This window comes from Manacus candei, unplaced genomic scaffold, assembly GCF_025592945.1.
Source record: "Manacus candei isolate 608988 ecotype Guabito, Panama unplaced genomic scaffold, ASM2559294v1 h1tg000034l, whole genome shotgun sequence".
In the NCBI taxonomy this organism is placed as follows: Eukaryota; Metazoa; Chordata; class Aves; order Passeriformes; family Pipridae; genus Manacus; species Manacus candei.
The window spans coordinates 10,320,523-10,337,697 of record NW_026138082.1 but is presented as its reverse complement, the minus strand read 5'-3'; the positions used below and the strand labels follow the sequence as shown (position 1 = coordinate 10,337,697).

Genomic DNA, 17,175 nt, shown 5'->3' with positions numbered 1-17,175 from the left:
ATTAAAAAAACAAAATTGCAAAAATAGCAGATGTAGTCAGAAGGTGTCTTGTACGTAGGAGTTAGATTGGTAAAGGAGAGGGACTGCACCACGCTGGTACTGGATAATCCTCTACAAATTCTGGTAAACACCACAGCTAATGGAGAGCATCAGGCTAGCAGTAGATTCAGCAATGTCTGATTTGGCTGTTGTGGGTGGTCTTTAAATGTTGCTAGCCTAATATAAAAATATCCTGTGAAAACGCAAAGTAACTCCTTCTGCCTGTCTGTGTGGGGACTCCTAGGCTGCAACAAATCTCTCAGTCTGGAAGAGGGATTCCTCTCCAAGAGCCAGGTTACTGCATCTTCCTACTGGGAGGAGACCAACGAGTTTGGGCAACTATTCCAGTGGTCTCCTGACAAGGCTTGGCTTCAAGTCCTGGGATTGGCTTGGGCCTCTAACCACAGCAGCAATCGTGAATGGTTGGAGATAGACCTGGGAGAGAAGAAGAGAATAACAGGTATGTCGCTGTCTGGTTATTAGAAACTGGTGTTGCAGCTGGAGAACAAAATGAATGCAGCAGAAAAGCTAATAGTGCACAAATGCAATGTTTCTTTTGTTAAATGTAATGAAATGTTCTGCATTCAAGAATATTTAAAAATATTCTTGAATATTTAAAAAAATGTTGGCTATTTACAAGACTGGTCTTCCTATGGAGATATAGTGTTCAACTCAATTGTCATGTGTGTCTGATCCATAAACATGCTGACAGAACAAAACACACAGGGACTGGTAGAGCCTGGGTGGATGATAAACAATTGCTTAGGATCTGTTAATGATGCAGTTCTGGAATCAATAAGAAACATGAAAGTCATAGCCTTTGAAACAATTGTCCAGGTGAAAGAAATTCCTGTTTCCATCTCCTGATTTAGGTGTAAAAATGTAAATTACAGTTGCTGCTAAAGATGTAAAGATGGCTGATATGGACCATAATACCAAAAAGCAATTATAATTTTGGAGTCACAGAATCACAGAATAGATAAAGTTGGAAAGGGACCACAGGGGGTCATCTGGTCCACCCTCCCTGCTCAAGCAGAGCACATGGCACGGGATTGTGTCCAGATGGTTCTTGAAGATCTCCAGTGAAGGAGACTTCACAACCTCTCTGGGCAACATGTTCCCAGTGCTCTTTCACCTGCACAGTAAAGAAGTTCTTCCTCCAGGTGAAGGCTGGTGAAGGGACTTGAGCACAAGTCCTATGAGGAGAGGCTGAGGGAGCTGGGGTTGTTTAGCCTGGAGAAGAGGAGGCTCAGGGGAGACCTCATCACTCTCTACAACTACCTGAAAGGAGGTTGTAGCCAGGTGGGTGTTGGTCTCTTCTACCAGACAACCAGCTGTAGGACAAAAGGACATGGTCTTAAACTGTGCCAGGGGAGGTTTAGGTTGGATTTTAGGAAGACATTTTTTACAGAGAGAGTAATCAGACATTGGAATGGACTGCCCAGGGAGGTGGTGGATTCACCATCCCTGGAGGTTTTTAAGATGAGACTGGATGTGGCACTTAGTGCCATGGTCTAGTAACCACAGGGGTGTTGGATCAAGGTTGGACTTGATGATCTCGGAGGTCTTTTCCAACCTGGTTGATTCTATAATTCTATGATTCTTATTCAGGTGGAACTTTCTGTGCATCAGTTTCTGCCCATTGCCTCTTGTCTTATTGCTTGGTACCACTGAGAAGAGCCTGGTTCCCTCCTCTTGACACCCTCCCTTTAGATGCTTATACACATTGATGAGGTTCCCTCTCAGTCATCTCTTCTCGAGCCTGAACAGGCCCAGCTCTCTCAGCCCTTTGTGCTCTGTTAAAAATATCCATGGCTCTGACAATTTAAAACTGATTTCCATTCTTCATCCAACCTTAAACTCAATTTCAACACAGTTTGAAAAATAAATTAAGACCTTGAAGGCAAAATTTTCCGAATTGTTTTGGCTTCTGTGTTTGCATTTGAAAATGTTCCTTTAAAACAGACACCTAGCAAATGAAAATGTTTTTTGCATCTTGTCAAAAGGGATTAAGACCACTGGTTCTGGATCCACGATGCTGAATTTCAACTTTTACGTGAAGACATTTACAATGAACTATAAAAATAACAACTCAAAATGGAGAACTTACAAAGGGATTCTGAGCAACGAAGAAAAGGTAACGGAAAGTGGGAAGGGTAGGAAAACACAAAGCAATAATGTGTATGCTGCCTTGACATTGAAGGGCAGGTTTCACTGTCAAGAAAGATTAGGAGTTTCAAACTAGTCTCAACTTGGGTTGTCTTCACCAGTGTAATTTTTGCCCCTGGAGTAGTAGGCAGTAAGCTTGTCAAAACAAGGAAGTTATCCAGGGACTGATGAAGTTGTGGGACACACACAGGGAGGCATGTGTATGTCCATACCCTTCTTTCAAAAAAATGGTGTAATGAAAGCTGTACAGCAGGCTGTTTGGGCAAGTCTGTAGCTCAGCTCAGCTTTTGCCTGTGCTAGTAATGCTGTACCAGTGCAGAAGCGTAGGTCAGCACAGCACCAGCGAAGCTGAGGCTCAGCTTCAAATGCCTCTGGATGGTCAATCCACCGCCCCCGCCAAATGAAACAACTCCATCAGGTACAGCGCAGGTGCTGGAGCTGTGCCTGTGGCTTCCGCAGTGTCCGTGTTACCATCACCAGGGCTACACCACTCCCCACTCCTCACTGGTGGGACTCTTCTGACACAAGTGGGCACAGCCTACATCTGTTAGGAACTGGTGTAACAGAATGTAAAATATACACTCTTACACTAAAATACCCAACAGCTTTCACAGGCTCTGTGTGACTTTGGCAATGAACGTATAAAAGAAGTGCAACAAGTTAATGCAGACAAAAGACGCGCTGCACAAGTTTGTCTGATAACGTTATCCCCTGAAAACCTCATGTTTCCTTTCAAACAAAAGAAACCCCAAAAGCCTCACTCTGTGTCCCCACAGTGTTCAAAGTCAGACCTTCACTTATCATTTCTGAGAGAGCTCAGTTTGCCTCAGGAGAAGGTTCTACCTGGTCCTCAGGCCTGATGACAGGTTTTAAAAATTTGGTAGAGCTGCAGAGAGATTTCCTGCTAGCTCTGATTTTCTTAGCTTGCAGGGCAAGGAATTTCACTGCCCAACATTAACTAGTTTAATGTTTCTTTTAAACATTAAACTGAGGGGATGTTGGCCCAAAAAGTGACAAATCAACCTAGTAGTGGTTGAACTGCAAAGACTTGTGGTTTTCCACAATGACTTGCTATATGCAAATAATCTTATTAAAGTATTATATATGATCTTAGTTTCAGCTAAGGTGCATGACAGAACCTGTCCTATCGGAACCCTGTGTGGCCTAGCATTTTATCTAAGATATGCTGAGCTCTATCTCATCAGGCTTTTAAGTTTTCCTAGATCATGCTGAAGCATCTCTAAGAATTAATATTGCAAGGACTACTGTTCTGCACAAGGGGTTGAGCTGATTCTAGGAAATACTGTATAAGTGCAATAACAACTGCATGGTTAAAAGTCACTCTTCAGTTCAGTTTTTTCTTTTTATGCCTTTATCCCCTGTTCCCAAGAAAGGGTGCTGCTGTGCTATTAAATAAAAAATGATAGCATTATACCAGCATACATTAACTAAAAATTACACAGAATTGAAATGGTGATAATCTTTCTCCTCCAAGCTAACAGAAAAATGTGATCATCTGGCAGAACTGAAAAGATTACTTCTTTCTTTCCAGAACTCTCAATTCCTAAAATCTTGTGTCTGAATCCCAGATTATCAATGTATTAGTTTCAGGATAATGAAAATCTTTGAAGATGGATGTCAGGAACACTTTGAAGAAAGAGACTTTCAGAACCGAGCAAACAATGTGTGCACATTTCATTGCAGGTATTCCAAGGCAACTCCAACTCCGGTGACGTAGTACGCAATAACTTCATCCCTCCAATAGTGGCCCGTTATGTGCGAATTATCCCTCAGACTTGGAACCAAAGAATAGCATTGAAGCTTGAGCTGATGGGGTGTCGAATAATGCCAGGTATGGGGTAAGCAGTGGTCCCCAGGCATGGTGCCTCTAAAACCACTGTGCTACCCCAGTGCCACTGATGCCCCCTTCTCTTTTGCAGCTAACAGTTCATTTACGCATTCAATGTGGCAGAAACCAAGTCAGAGCACAGAAACCTCCCTTGGAAAAGAAGACAGGACTGTTACAGAGCCCATCCCGTCAGAAGAAACAAACTTGGGTAACGCTACCTAGTGCTGCATTTTCTCTAGGATGCATCATGTCTTCAGTCCAGCCTGAGTGAACTTTAAACTTTCTCACAAACCAAAACTTTCATTTTCCCTTCAGACTTTTTTAAAGATTAATGACAGAGAGAAGAGGGAGGAACTTACGTTCTTTTTGTCTTAAGGCACAGAAAGAGATCGAAAGCCTTAATTTTCGTTGATGTGTTAACATCAGGCTTTGGTTTCCCCGTCCTACTGGTTTATTTGCCATATTTGGTGGGTTGCTCAAGGGACTATAGTGAGCACTCAGCAGCAATTTTTGGAAGAGCTCTTCCTCACTATTTTCCTATATTTTATGATTTTTTTAAATTATAAAAATTAGTTAAAAATGTGAGGTAGTGGTCTCACAAAAATGTTACCTTCTCTCTACACAATCATGACCCCTCCCAGAGAGGGTCCCCAGCTAAAAGCAGCATACAGTAGTGCACAGTTATGTACTTAAACATTTTTCCATAATGCATGTGTTCATGGGGGCTCAGACCACCTTAATTTGCATACTTCTTCCTGAATTTGCAGTCTTCATCCTTTAATGCTGTGGAGCTAGCATCTAAGATCTTAAAAAGCAAACAAACAGAATTTGGTGCTTATACTGACTGTTTGGTGGACCCACAGTCAGGCAGGCATTACCAGATCCACTGTACCAAATGCTTCTACCCACTAGATAGCCGATAGTTGTAGGAATGGCTCTGTGAAAAAAACTGGTTGTAGAAGCAATCACTGTAATAAAAAAAAAACATTCTGAAGCTCTTCCCAAGAGCAATGAAGCTCAATTCATCTGTGCAGCAGCATGGGCAAACCATATCCATGTTCACTGAAAATTAAATCTACTGAGATTTCATCTGCTAAATTGTAAATACCCCGTGGACACTTGTACTACCTTATTGTCACAGCTGGCAAGTGTCTGTAGAAACAGGGGATGAAACACTCCTGACACAAGAGCCACCCAACTGCTGATTTTCAAATCCCTGTGCTAAAGCATGTTGTGTTAGAATTTAACAGGGGCTAAACAGGTTTTTCCCTAGATCCACTCATGGAAAGCTTTGAACTATTTTGACTGAAATGCTTCAGTCTGTTCCACGAGCCACATACTCAGCATGTAAAATTGCAGCCTTGTTTGGCAGATTTATAAGCAAGTGCAAACAAAGTGTGTGTAAGTGGCTTTTTAAAAGTCATCTGGTGTGTAATAAGAAAGAACTGCTCTCTATAAGGATGCATATAGATGCCAAGTCAAGTGTCACCCTTGAGAAAGTATATTAAAGTCTTTCATCTCAACATTGTTCCACGTAGGTACATGGCAAGAAAGTGTAGCTGAGGAGTAGTATTTTAGTTTTATAGATGTACATTTTTATGCTCTCTTCAAGGAACATTCCTGCAACATTATCTACTTTTTGCTGCATTCTCTATAGTAAAAATTATTATCTTCAGAGTAATTTGCCTTTTAAACTTTTATCACTTTTTTTTTCTCATGCAGGTTTAAAGCTTACAGCTATAATTGTCCCCGTCCTCATTGTGCTGTGTCTGTTCGTGTTCTCTGGAATTTGTATCTGTGCAGCCCTACGCAAGTAAGATATGACTTTTGTCACAAGAGGCATTTGTGGGTACCTAGCTACCATGTCCAACTTTGTGCCCTCTTTCCAGAGCCCCTTTACCAGGGAGCTGGGAATTGATCCTGTTTGTCAGTCCTCCTTTTAAGTAGAACTCACATTGTATCTCTGTAAATTGTATTTCTTATCGTATGCCTCCCCTAGTCAGAGAAAAACAAAGGTAAAGCAGGTCAGAACTGTGCACCCCAATTTACAGTCCAAGGTAACCAGCTGTTCTCTTCAGCCTACATATACCCAAAAATACTACGGTGTAAAGCAATCGAAGACAGAATACTTTCCACACCAAAGCCAAGTAAAAATTCAGTGAAGGGAAGATTTTAGCTATCTATCTGGATCATTTTCTTTTATTTCCCTCCGGTTGTGTTTCTGCTTCCCAGTACCTTAAGTCAGAGCACTTAACCTAGCAGGCTGAAAGCAGAAAGAGCCCAGCTGTAAGGAGTTGCACACATACACTGGGGTAAGCAGCTAAAACTAAGCTACTTCAACTCACAAGTCAGAGGACTGGAAGAAGCACTGCTAACTGTGCTTCTTGCCACATGCCCATTCATATGAACCTGCACTTGCATGTAGAGCCAGAAAATATTTCTGTAAGCAGATGGCAATTTGGAAGTATAAGCAATGCTTTGGTGATGCTGCTTCATCACCAAATCTGCCCTGGATTCCCAGTAAATCTATAAACTAGCCAAAGAATTCAGAAGAGCAGACGCAAACATAGCCTGGGTCTATGGACACAGAGACATGAACACATCAAATTGATGAGTGCCAGTCCCAGACATTTGAGCACCAACACTCACAACTTGCACACGGATGGGGAAATAGAAAATGTCAAAGTGCTGGTTTGCATGCCTGACATTCTGGTAAACACCAGCCTCCAGGAACTTGAAATGAAGCCTTGTCCTCAGCCACTAAACACAAAGCTCTGCTGGAGCTAATGCATGAAACTGAAATGCTGTGAGTACAGACATTCATAATTCCTTTTCTCTCCTGGCAGGCGAGAAGCCAAAGGACTTTCTTATGGATTATCCAGTACTCAGAAATCAGGTTAGTGGAGAATCATGCACTTCATCCTGTCCTGTCCATTGGGCCAACAAGAAGGGGGTTATACAACTAAGCATTTAATGCTTGTGAAATAGCATCCACATTTCCTCATTCAAATTCACCTCTTCATACAAGGGAAATGGCAAACGACAGTCCCACTTGTGTCATCCTAGTACAGTGCCCTGAGAAACAATATAATTTGGTTTCTATGACAGAAAGGCAATTAACAAAAGATCTATTATACAGAGTGCATAAATTAGCATGTAAGAGTGCTCCCAGGTGCCCTCCTTTTCCCTCCCTCCTCCAAAATACCTATTTTGCAGAAAATTGCTGCTTTCTTCTTCTTTTCCCCGCAGCAGAGAGGATTGCCTTTCTTCAAGAGAGCAAGGGATAATCATTTTTTATGGCTTTAATATTCTTATCTCACTGCCCTCCCTGTTTGGGACTGTGTTTATAAAGCTTAACAATACTCAACTGTACTGCATGTGTAAAATCCAAATGAGGGATTGGCTTGAGAACACTGCTTTAGGAGATGCCTGCAAAACCCCGATGAAGTATTTTCTTTGTCTTGCTCAATAACGCTTTCTGGAGTGGGATCTCCCATCAGCTTGGCAGTTGGGGTTTAGCTGTTTTTCCTGGCCAACCGACTTGATAGAGGAATATCCTTCTGAACCTCGGCTTTTCGTAAAAAAAGAAACCACTAAGCAGTTCATATGTCTCTTGACAAGTGTTTTGCAATAGCTCAGCTGCGAAATTTCATCCCTCAGCAGGCGCTGACGTCAGTGAAAGGAATGTTGTTCCCCACTGCAGCTTGCCCTCATTAGAAAATTAATTTGTACTTAACATCATATTTGCTAATATGATTTTTCAAGGTCACATCATAATCCTTTCTCACTTGCTAATGAGGACAAATCCCAAGAAATTGGAGATAGCCTCTTACCCAGTCAGTTCATTTGTTGCATGCGTGCTTCATAAATCAAGCTCCTAAGCCCCTGTGAACCAAGCTTGGGACTTAGAAAGCTGGTAGTCGAACTTACCTCTCCACAGACCTCCTGTTGCCAGCTCCGGGGAAGTGCCTGACATTGTGGAGTTTTTTCTTTTCTGTCTCACAAGGATGTTGTGAGAACAAATGAACTGACGAGTGCAGATGCTCAGATACCAACAAAATGAAAGCCACGCTAATCTACTGAAAAAAAAATTAAGCATTATTTTTGCCACATAATCAATGCCATAAGATGTAACTGATTTAAAGCTAGTATTTTATCAATGTACCTTGTTAAGGCATCAATGCAGGCACCTACAGAATCTGAGCCTTTCTTGCCAAAAAATCCTATGTAAAGATTCATTTTCATTTGGAAATCCCAGTTGATGAATCACTTTTTCCTTCACCCTCCATATTTAGGGGACTCTTTTTACAAGCAGCCTATTTTAGCCTTGGTTTTTAACTTTAAATATATATTGACAGCAAAGAGAACACCAAATATTAAACTTCCTGGTAAATCTTCTGATTCTAAGCATTTAACTTGCTGATAAGCCTTCTATTTTTATTTCTTTATCATAGGTTGTTGGAAACAAATCAAGCAGCCCTTCACCAGACATCAGTCAACTGAATTTACCATCAGCTATAACAATGAGAAGGAGACACCACAAAAACTGGATCTGGTCACCAGTGACATGGCAGGTAACAGTTGCTTCCCCTCATCTGCATTCCTTTTGCTCCATGTGCAGAGCAGGTAATGGAGAGGGATGGCCCAGCAATATTACAAGCTCCAGCTCTTATGCAAGCTGAGGCCCAGGAATAGATTTATCCATGTTCATCCCAGATATGTAGTGAAGCAGCTAAATATATTAGGGAGGGAAAGACCACTACTTTACAATTTTTTTCTTGGAGTTGTTGGAAAGATTTTCTGACTCTGAAATGCTGGAAGGCACTCAGGCATGGATGGAATGCAAGAATATGCCTAGGATAGGATCGTTCGCCTTTGCTGACTAATTTTTGTGTTACTATTTAAAAACAAATGCTTCTGAAAATGGAACAAAATATAATGCCCCTTTCTGCTGAGCAAATAGAAAAATTACTTAGTTGGTTTGTGGTGGGATTTCCTGCCCAGCTGGAAGTTGTGCTGAGATCCCAGTGCAGCTTTCCTGGTGCTGAACTATCTGGGAGATGAGACCCCTTGAAGTGGAAGCAGGTAGACTGCAGAGAAGAAAAAAGCCAGTGCTTCTCTCCTGTGCTACCTTAGCTCTAGGTCACTGTTTGGATAGAGCAAATCCCCACATCAGTACTATTTGCATTCCAAAGGGATGATTTTTTAATTCATCCTCTTAGCACATCTTATCCCCGCCTAGTCTAGTCTGTCTGGTAAGGCTGGTGAGAGCAGCCATTTCATGAGATCAGTGATCAGCAATCTTGAAGAAAGACTAGTTTGCTGTTTCCAGCCTCCAGACCTCAGAAATTCCTTAGAATTTCTTCAAAGCGTTTGGCAGAGAAATACATTTAAAAACAAATGGATGGTTACTGTAATTCCATATGGTGCTACCCTCCATATCTTTCAAAGACAGTTTCAATCATTTATAGAAACTTTCAATGTAAATATGCAGAGATCTATAAAGCAATTTTCTATCATGAAGGAAAGAGAATGAATAAAGGTTGCTCAAACATCATGGTTATTTGGCTCCCCTGGCCATGCTTAGGGAGTTTCTGCTCTGTCCATCCTCCCCTCCTGCTGTGTTTGTGGGAAGTCTTAACTCTCAGCCTGGCCCAGGCAGCTTCCCAGCCTTAGCCTTTCATTTACAGTCTCCTTAAAAATAAGAAACATGACATAAAAATGTGAATGCAACTCAGAAAATTTAATAATTTAATTGCAGAGAGCACACAATTTGCATATAGGTTATCATGCTACATGGAATTCCCTCACTTCAAATCCCCATCTGCCTACTGGTTCCCAAAGGCAGCCAGGAGCAAGTCGAGATGCTGCATCCTGAGCGAGAGATTGCTGGGGATGGCGGCAGCGATGCGGAGGAGAGCTGCACCACTTACTTAGTGAAATATCATAACACCTTCACCCTCCATGCTGAAGTTTGGGAGTTAGCCAGAAACTGCCAAAAAGATTCACAGGACATATGGGATCGAATTCAACGCTCATGTCAGATGAACCACGATGCCAGAACAGAAACTGAGCTAACTTCTTTCACGCCTGCATCAAAACACGATACTTTAGCAGTGTCATTTACTAGAACTGTTCAGGCCACTGTATGTATCCACATGAGATTGTCACCAGCGCCAAAGTGAGAAAGTTAGAACACTGAATTTTCTCATAATAGTATTACTGGATTTTTTAAAAAAACTTTTTAGTTCAGACCTCCTCCTTACATGGCAGTCTGGCATCTGCCTTGACTAGAGGTGCAAACAAGCAAATCTTGAGGCCGTATTTCCTCCATCTCACTCCTTGCTCCTGCTCAGGCCGTTTGCCTGTCGCCAGCTGTATCCCTGTCATCCCCCTTCACCAGGGTGACTGCCCAATTTCCTCTGGGAGCACCAGTCCTGCTTCTCCTCCCACACTCATTCCCCCTGGCATGCCTGCAGCCGTGCGAGCTGGCTTAGTGTGTTTCACACTTCCACTGACTCTCTTGGCTGCCGTTTTGCCTAACTTCATCCATCTTGTCAGTCAGCTACTGTGAGATGCCTTTTAAATAAAGCTGTCTCGTTAAGAATCCTGGGTATTTTAATTGTTCCAAAAGTGGAACACTTGTTGTGGAGAACTTCTTACCTGAAGATCTTCATGCAGTGTCCTTTGTCCAGTTTGGTGCTAATATTTTGTTGACTTCACTTGTTTTTCTAGGGCTTTTAAGTATATTCCAGAAATGTTAATTTATTTGGGTGGGTAGGTGGGGAAAGGGAGGGAGGGAGTAGGAAAAGGGGTGGCAGATTGCAGTTCCTCTGTGGAAGAGCTTCTGCCATGTTCTACAACGCTTGCTCGCGGAAGGAGTTTACAGGATCAGTGCTGCGGAAAGGTTTCCTCATATCCCCAATAACCGCACAATTGATATAATAAGTGAGTAGTTTTTCATCATAAAATACCTATCTATGCATAAGTATTACATACATAAAATAATCATTCTGTGCCTTATTGAGCAGTTCATGCTTCCTTTTAGATTATCAGCAGCCTCTCATGATTGGGACTGGGACAGTAACACGTAAAGGATCTACTTTTCGACCTGTGGACACCAAAGATGAGGGAAGAAGGGGGAGTTCCGAGTCTGAAAATCACTATCGCTGCCCTCACAGAGCTAACCGGCATGAATATGCTCTGCCCCTGACCAGCCAAGAGCCTGAATACGCCACTCCCATCATAGAACGGCACATAGCAAGAGAAAATAACTTCCCTTCTGAAAATGGCTACAATGTTCCTGTTGTCTCATCTCAGATACACTCCCTTACTGCTGGCAGCTTCTCCAATTCATGTAAAACTGACACCAGGAACGGAGACTATCAGACACCCCAGAGTGTCATAAACTATGACAAACCCAAAGTTAATGGTGTTCTGACCTCTGTGAGCTACAGCACAGACTACCAGAAACCTCAGCAAAATGCCCTTGGGAACGAGGGTTACTCAACACCCAGAGACTGCCTAAAACCCATAAGTCAGACAGCAATGACAGCTCTCTTGTGATTTGCTGAGCAGGAGAGGTGTGGTGCATAGGAACATCACTGCACAGCTTTCTGAAGCAAAAACAGAGTTTGGAGGGACTCTGCTGTGGGAGGCAGAAGGCAAACAAGCCCTGTGTACATAATATTGCTGTCTTGCTGGGTTCTGACATCTGAAGAAAGCATATGCTGTTTATCACTGTTTGTAGCAAGAGAGATGTTATCAGTGAAGACTGTACATCTTATTTTCTGTAACTGATCTCAGTGCTCCATTTGCAATGTGTGCAATTTGTACATAGCTTTTATTTAAGGAGAATTTCTTAAGTTTCCTTTTCACCTGGGGGTTTGAAAGGATTGCAGAAAGGCCTGTTTAAGAAAAAACAGGCCTCCTTTTCTGTCTTTATTTTACCTGCTGCTGTACTGGCAGCTGTACATGGTGTATCTTATGGTTGTGGTGATTCATCTCCTTTCCTATGAAAACTGAAGATAGGGCATCACTGTAGTTCTTTCTGGGAGGGTAGAAGTTAAACTACTTGAAGCATAATGTGCACAAGAGAAGGCAGCTGAGCATTTAAATACTGTGCTCAAACCCAACTTCCCAGCTGCTTTTTTAGCAGCAATTCTCACATGCTTTAATTGGATCTAGCATATGAGCTGAGCCATCTAACTTGCAATTCATGTTAGAAATAAGTAGAAAGGCTGAAACTGGTTTTGGGTTCAAGCCATGGTGATCACTCTACAACAGAAAAAAAAAAAAAAAACAAACAAAAAAACCAAACAAAACCAAACAACAAATCCAACACCAGTTAATCTGGTTTTGTTTCTTTTTTTTATTTAAGAAGTGTGCATGGAACCAAAATGTGAATTTACAGCTGAGAATTAAATCCTGTTCAAGCCCTAGCTGACCTTTTTGCTGCTAAACTGTAAGGACATTTGTTCCTTGGCACAAAGCAGCAAACTTCCTGAACTCTTTATTGCTCCACTAGGTATTTTTCTGTCTTACAAATTTAGTGTAACATTTCTACTTGAAATATTTCAACTAAGTAACAGAGTGTGTGTACTGTTGCAGTTAAATTTGCAAGACAGTGGATCAGCACCATTGTTTTCAAATAATTTTTCTTTTGCAGCTGATGTTCCCCTTAGTTCTGTTTTTGGACAAACTTGAAAAAGTGTGGGGATGGGTGCAATGTATCGCACAGTAGCTGGCTCCTCTTTCAGCAGAGGCAGCGTTGGAGCAAAACAGCTTTTGGTAGCAACTGGGACCATCTGCTGCCCTTCTACCTCCAGTGCTTGGGGCATTTCTCTGAATTCAAAAGCTTGTCCTGAAGTGTCAAGAAGTGATATACTTCTGTGAAGAAAGAATGGTGCTATATTTTAAGCACAAGGTTGGGAAACGAGACCAGTAAAACCTGAGCTCTGGGAAAATCACTCTTCGAAAGCCCCCCATTTCCTTGTGTGTAAATGGGATAATTTGCAAAGGATGCAGCCAAGATTATTCAGTCTGTTTGTAAAGTGCTTTCAGACCCTTGGGTGGAAAGTGCTGTCAGAGGACAGACTGGCTGCAGTGATACTACTCATGAATACTCTAGCCATACCCGAACCTGAGGCAAGGTCTGAGTGGGTTCTTTGCATACGCGTGTTTTGTGGCCTCGAGTGGTGCCATTCCCCCACGCCGCACCGTGCATGCAACTCCTGCGCAAAGAAGAGTCAAGGTAACCTCGTAGCCTTCCTGTGTTTCCTGTCATTACAGTTTCTGTGAAATGTCTAAAACACCTCAGGTCCTGAAGTGAAACAGCAGCAGCCTGTTTGTTAGACTGAGCTGGGCGGTGTTGTTTACCTTCTGTTGTTTACATGTCTGTGTAAATAAAGAACACTGGTATTTGTAAATCAGTCACACGGGCCTGCCACTTAACTCGGGCCTGCCACTTAACTCAGTGACTTGATCATCGCTGCACACCCACTCTCGTCACATATGCTGCAGGGTGAGAAAGAAGAGTTCTTCACGCCCTGCAAAAGTGCCAGTTGTGCTGCCGCAATTCACGGTCCCAGTGTGACTGGCTAAAAAAAGATTCTCTCAGTGCCCCATTTAGCCCAGCTTTTCTGTCCATAAGCTCTATAGAAGAAGCCACAAAATAACGTCTATGCCCAACCCCGCTGCTGGATGCATATAATTGGGGAAAGGATGAAGATGCCCTCCTGATGAGCCTGAAACCAATCCTCCACCCACGCAACTAATTAGCCTCACTTGACAAACAAGTCAGTAATCAGACCTACTCCCCACCTAGCGAGGCAGCTAAATAACACAGCAATGCAAGGGACTAGGCAGCAGATGACACTACTTGTATTCTAAGGAACTTTTCATATGCTTCTGCCACATGCTTGGTGCATCTGCAGCATGCTACAAGTGTCAAAGGGTTCTTGGCAGCATATGCCCATTTCTGCTGTCATTCAAACACATCTTAACACAGCTGGTTTAGCCTAATGAAAAGTTGGGTCTCAATTTGCACCTTCCCTTCATTCCCCCCACCTCCCCGCCATCCAAAAAACCCCGCAAAGATGGTTTAAAATAGATCCCCAGACATCTCCAGCCTCCCTTCAGAATGGCTTGGTGCCAACAGGGACGGAGTGACTGCTGAGGGTGGCTAATCTAAAAAGCCTCAGCTTCTCCACCTTGGCCTGGGAAACTTTTAGTGACCCTAGCAGCAGACATGCAAGGGAACTTCCTGCCCATGTAGCCTCTTCTATCCTGACAGTGGTAGAGATACAAAATCCTACTGTAGGAAGGAAAGGGGAATGCCTGAATCTTACCAGTGCTAGTGCTCATCCCCATGTTCGTCCTCTGAATGGCCTCTTACATACTGATACATCGAACTCCAGCTTGTCTACATCAACCTGTTCTATCAAACCCTGATGCAAGGCACCCTTATAAAACGCCACAGATTTAAAAAACTTTGTTTCACAGTGAAGGTTAGAGAATGCATCATTTTGGGACATTTTCATGCTCAAAAGGGCTGCTTTAGCTTTGGATCTCTCACCAACAGCTCTAGAGATTGTGGGAGAGCTGAGTTTGACCCTCTAGTCAATGGAGGCTTTGAATAGCATTTTGGTACCGAACTTCTTTCCTGAGCAGGCACTCCCAGTGGGCTGGAGCACTAAAACCAAGCCAGAGTCCACAAGAAGGTTAAATATTAACTGCTCATGGCACTAAGGGCCTGCCTGCCCCATTGCAGTTGACAGCAAGTCTCTGACTTTGCCAGGAACAGGGGCAGCACTGTAACTGCACAAGTCTGACCAAAGGAACTGAAGAAGGTACCTCTTGAGGTAAGAAAGTGTAAAAGATGGTGTACACTACCTACAACTGAAATAAAAAACCAACAGCTTAGCATGTTTCCAGCTGGTGCCTCATACTTAAAACACAAACAAAAAACCTACAAAAAACAACTACAACAAAGATTCTGAAAATACCACTGGAAAAACACAAATGTTCTTTGCTTGCATGTCTGACTGGGAAATAGATCACAAATTCTTATTTCTTCTATCAAGTATCTTTCTAATGCTTGATATAAAAGCATTTCAAGTGTAATTCTGAAGAGTATTTCTCTGTTTCTTTTAGTTGCTAAACATCAGATATTAAACCCTACCTTAATACCTAACAGAATCTTTACATCCAACAGGCAATAGAATAAAAGTAGCCCTTGTAGATTGGAACTAGGATATCCTGGTTCAGGTGATGCCCTACTCGCTCACGTACAGTATCGCCTGCTCTCATTTATGGTCTTTCTCTGGATCAAAAACTTGGCCTCACCTCCAACCAGCTCAGCACTGACTACAGCAGTCTGCATAGAAGGGGGGAGGTAGGAAAAGCACCAAGGACAATCTGCACCCCCTGCATCTGATAGTATTGTAAGCACCGAGTCAAAATGTCAGCAGTCACAGCAGTGTCTCGAGCACCTGTGTGTAAATGACACATCCCTGCCTCCTTACTTAAAAAAACCCATGAGGTTGGATTACAACCATTAGAAGCAGCTTGTGAATCCCATAGCTGGTCTGCATAATTGGCATGGCTAAAACTTGGGAAGATTGAGTTTTTAATACAGATTTTCTTCAGGTTTTTCCCACTGCCTGCCAGAGAACTGGCAGTTCTTCACTCCGTGGGCAGATTTTAGTGGACCCAAAATACTTCCTACACAGGATGGGAATGTCAGGCTGTAGGTCCCATTAGAGGAGCAGATGCCTAACTGTGATTACCTATTTGGTGGATCACTATTGTTAAAATAAAAAGCGAAAAAATGAAGAAAATTCTAAAAAAGGAGTCAGTGGTCTCACAGTAGTCCTGTGGGATTGGATGTCCACTGAAAAGTAACCTTATATAAATCCATCTGTACTTTTCTGTTCACCCTCTCTCTAAAACCAGGTTAGCTTTGCTCAGTGAGTGGGTGTCTGTAATCAAGCCAGACCTAAGGGATAAGAAGGTTGTGTTGTTGCATTTCTTTCCTTATTACTTTCCATAATAAAAATTCTATACTGCCCTTTTCTTTCCAGTGTCAGCTATGATGCAAGCTTGTTGGAGAACCTCCACTGCAATTAGTACAATGTGAAAATAGTATTTACCATTTCATTTGAAACTCACCAGTGTTGATACTTACACTGAAAATCACGGTGCCATAGCTCTGTGGGGTTAACAGGACTAACAATGTTGCAATTCCTATGAACTACTGAAGACAGAATACATTTCACGGAACATATTTAATAGGAAGGTGCCATTTCTGCACAATCACTTTCAAACTTAAAATAGAAACCTCTCCTGAGGGCTTCCTTTTTTTTTTCAAGTCCCCCTCCTCCCCCCAGTACAGTCCTACAGTTCATAAAGGACATGCAAGAAGGAGTCAGATAAAGTGTTTCTAAACTAGATGAAGACAAGAGGGAAGACACTCGAACTTGGAGAAAACTCATGTTATCCATAAGGAGGATGCCTCACATCCAACTTTCTCTGCTATCTCTTTGTATAGTCTAGACATGAGAATCTGGAGACTTTTTCATTAAAACTTCACCAATTTGTTTTGGCTTCGCCTCACATTAAATGGCTGTAAGTCCTAAAATCATTTGCCACCTACAAGTAGGCAAAGGTTATTCAATAACCTCTTGTCCTGGGCCAAGTTAATTCATTACTTACTCAGACAGTCACAACACAGCTACTGTGCTGCCATGTGACATCCAAGAGATTATCATCCCATTTATTTTAGTACAGCCACAAGTATAAAAATGAGAAATCCAGGAAAGAGACAACTTTATCAAGTTAAAATATAACATTTTTCAGCATAGAAAAAATATAACTCAACAAATACAACATAGTAATGTTACTAAGGCATTTGTGCCCTTAATAACCACTCTGAACTGACCTCAAGAACCTATAATTCTGACTAGGCACAAAATTTTTAACAGACTTTACTGGAAAATCTCCTTTAATGCATTGATTATCTGCATTATTGGCTAACCCAAAGAGGAACAGTATCTCCTCCTATTAAGTCTGAGCTACCCAAAAGAGTGAGAAAACTTACAAACGTAACAAATTATTTG

At 42.2% G+C, this 17,175-nt stretch overlaps 1 protein-coding gene across 2 annotated transcripts in view; it reads left to right on the top strand.

The window, feature by feature from the left end:
• DCBLD1 (discoidin, CUB and LCCL domain containing 1) overlaps nucleotides 1-15,380 on the top strand; it is a 50,581-nt gene extending 35,201 nt beyond the window's left edge. The window contains exons 8-15 of one of the 2 annotated variants that reach the window (XM_051792161.1): nucleotides 284-499; nucleotides 2,046-2,176; nucleotides 3,913-4,060; nucleotides 4,149-4,265; nucleotides 5,780-5,870; nucleotides 6,904-6,953; nucleotides 8,512-8,631; nucleotides 11,106-15,380. In XM_051792161.1, coding sequence (XP_051648121.1) covers nucleotides 284-499; nucleotides 2,046-2,176; nucleotides 3,913-4,060; nucleotides 4,149-4,265; nucleotides 5,780-5,870; nucleotides 6,904-6,953; nucleotides 8,512-8,631; nucleotides 11,106-11,623 — 1,391 coding nt within the window. In that variant the 3' untranslated portion in view covers nucleotides 11,624-15,380. The remainder of the gene's footprint in view (nucleotides 1-283; nucleotides 500-2,045; nucleotides 2,177-3,912; nucleotides 4,061-4,148; nucleotides 4,266-5,779; nucleotides 5,871-6,903; nucleotides 6,954-8,511; nucleotides 8,632-11,105) is intronic. The other variant, XM_051792160.1, reaches the window with a different exon arrangement.
• The last annotated feature ends 1,795 nt before the right edge of the window (nucleotides 15,381-17,175 follow it).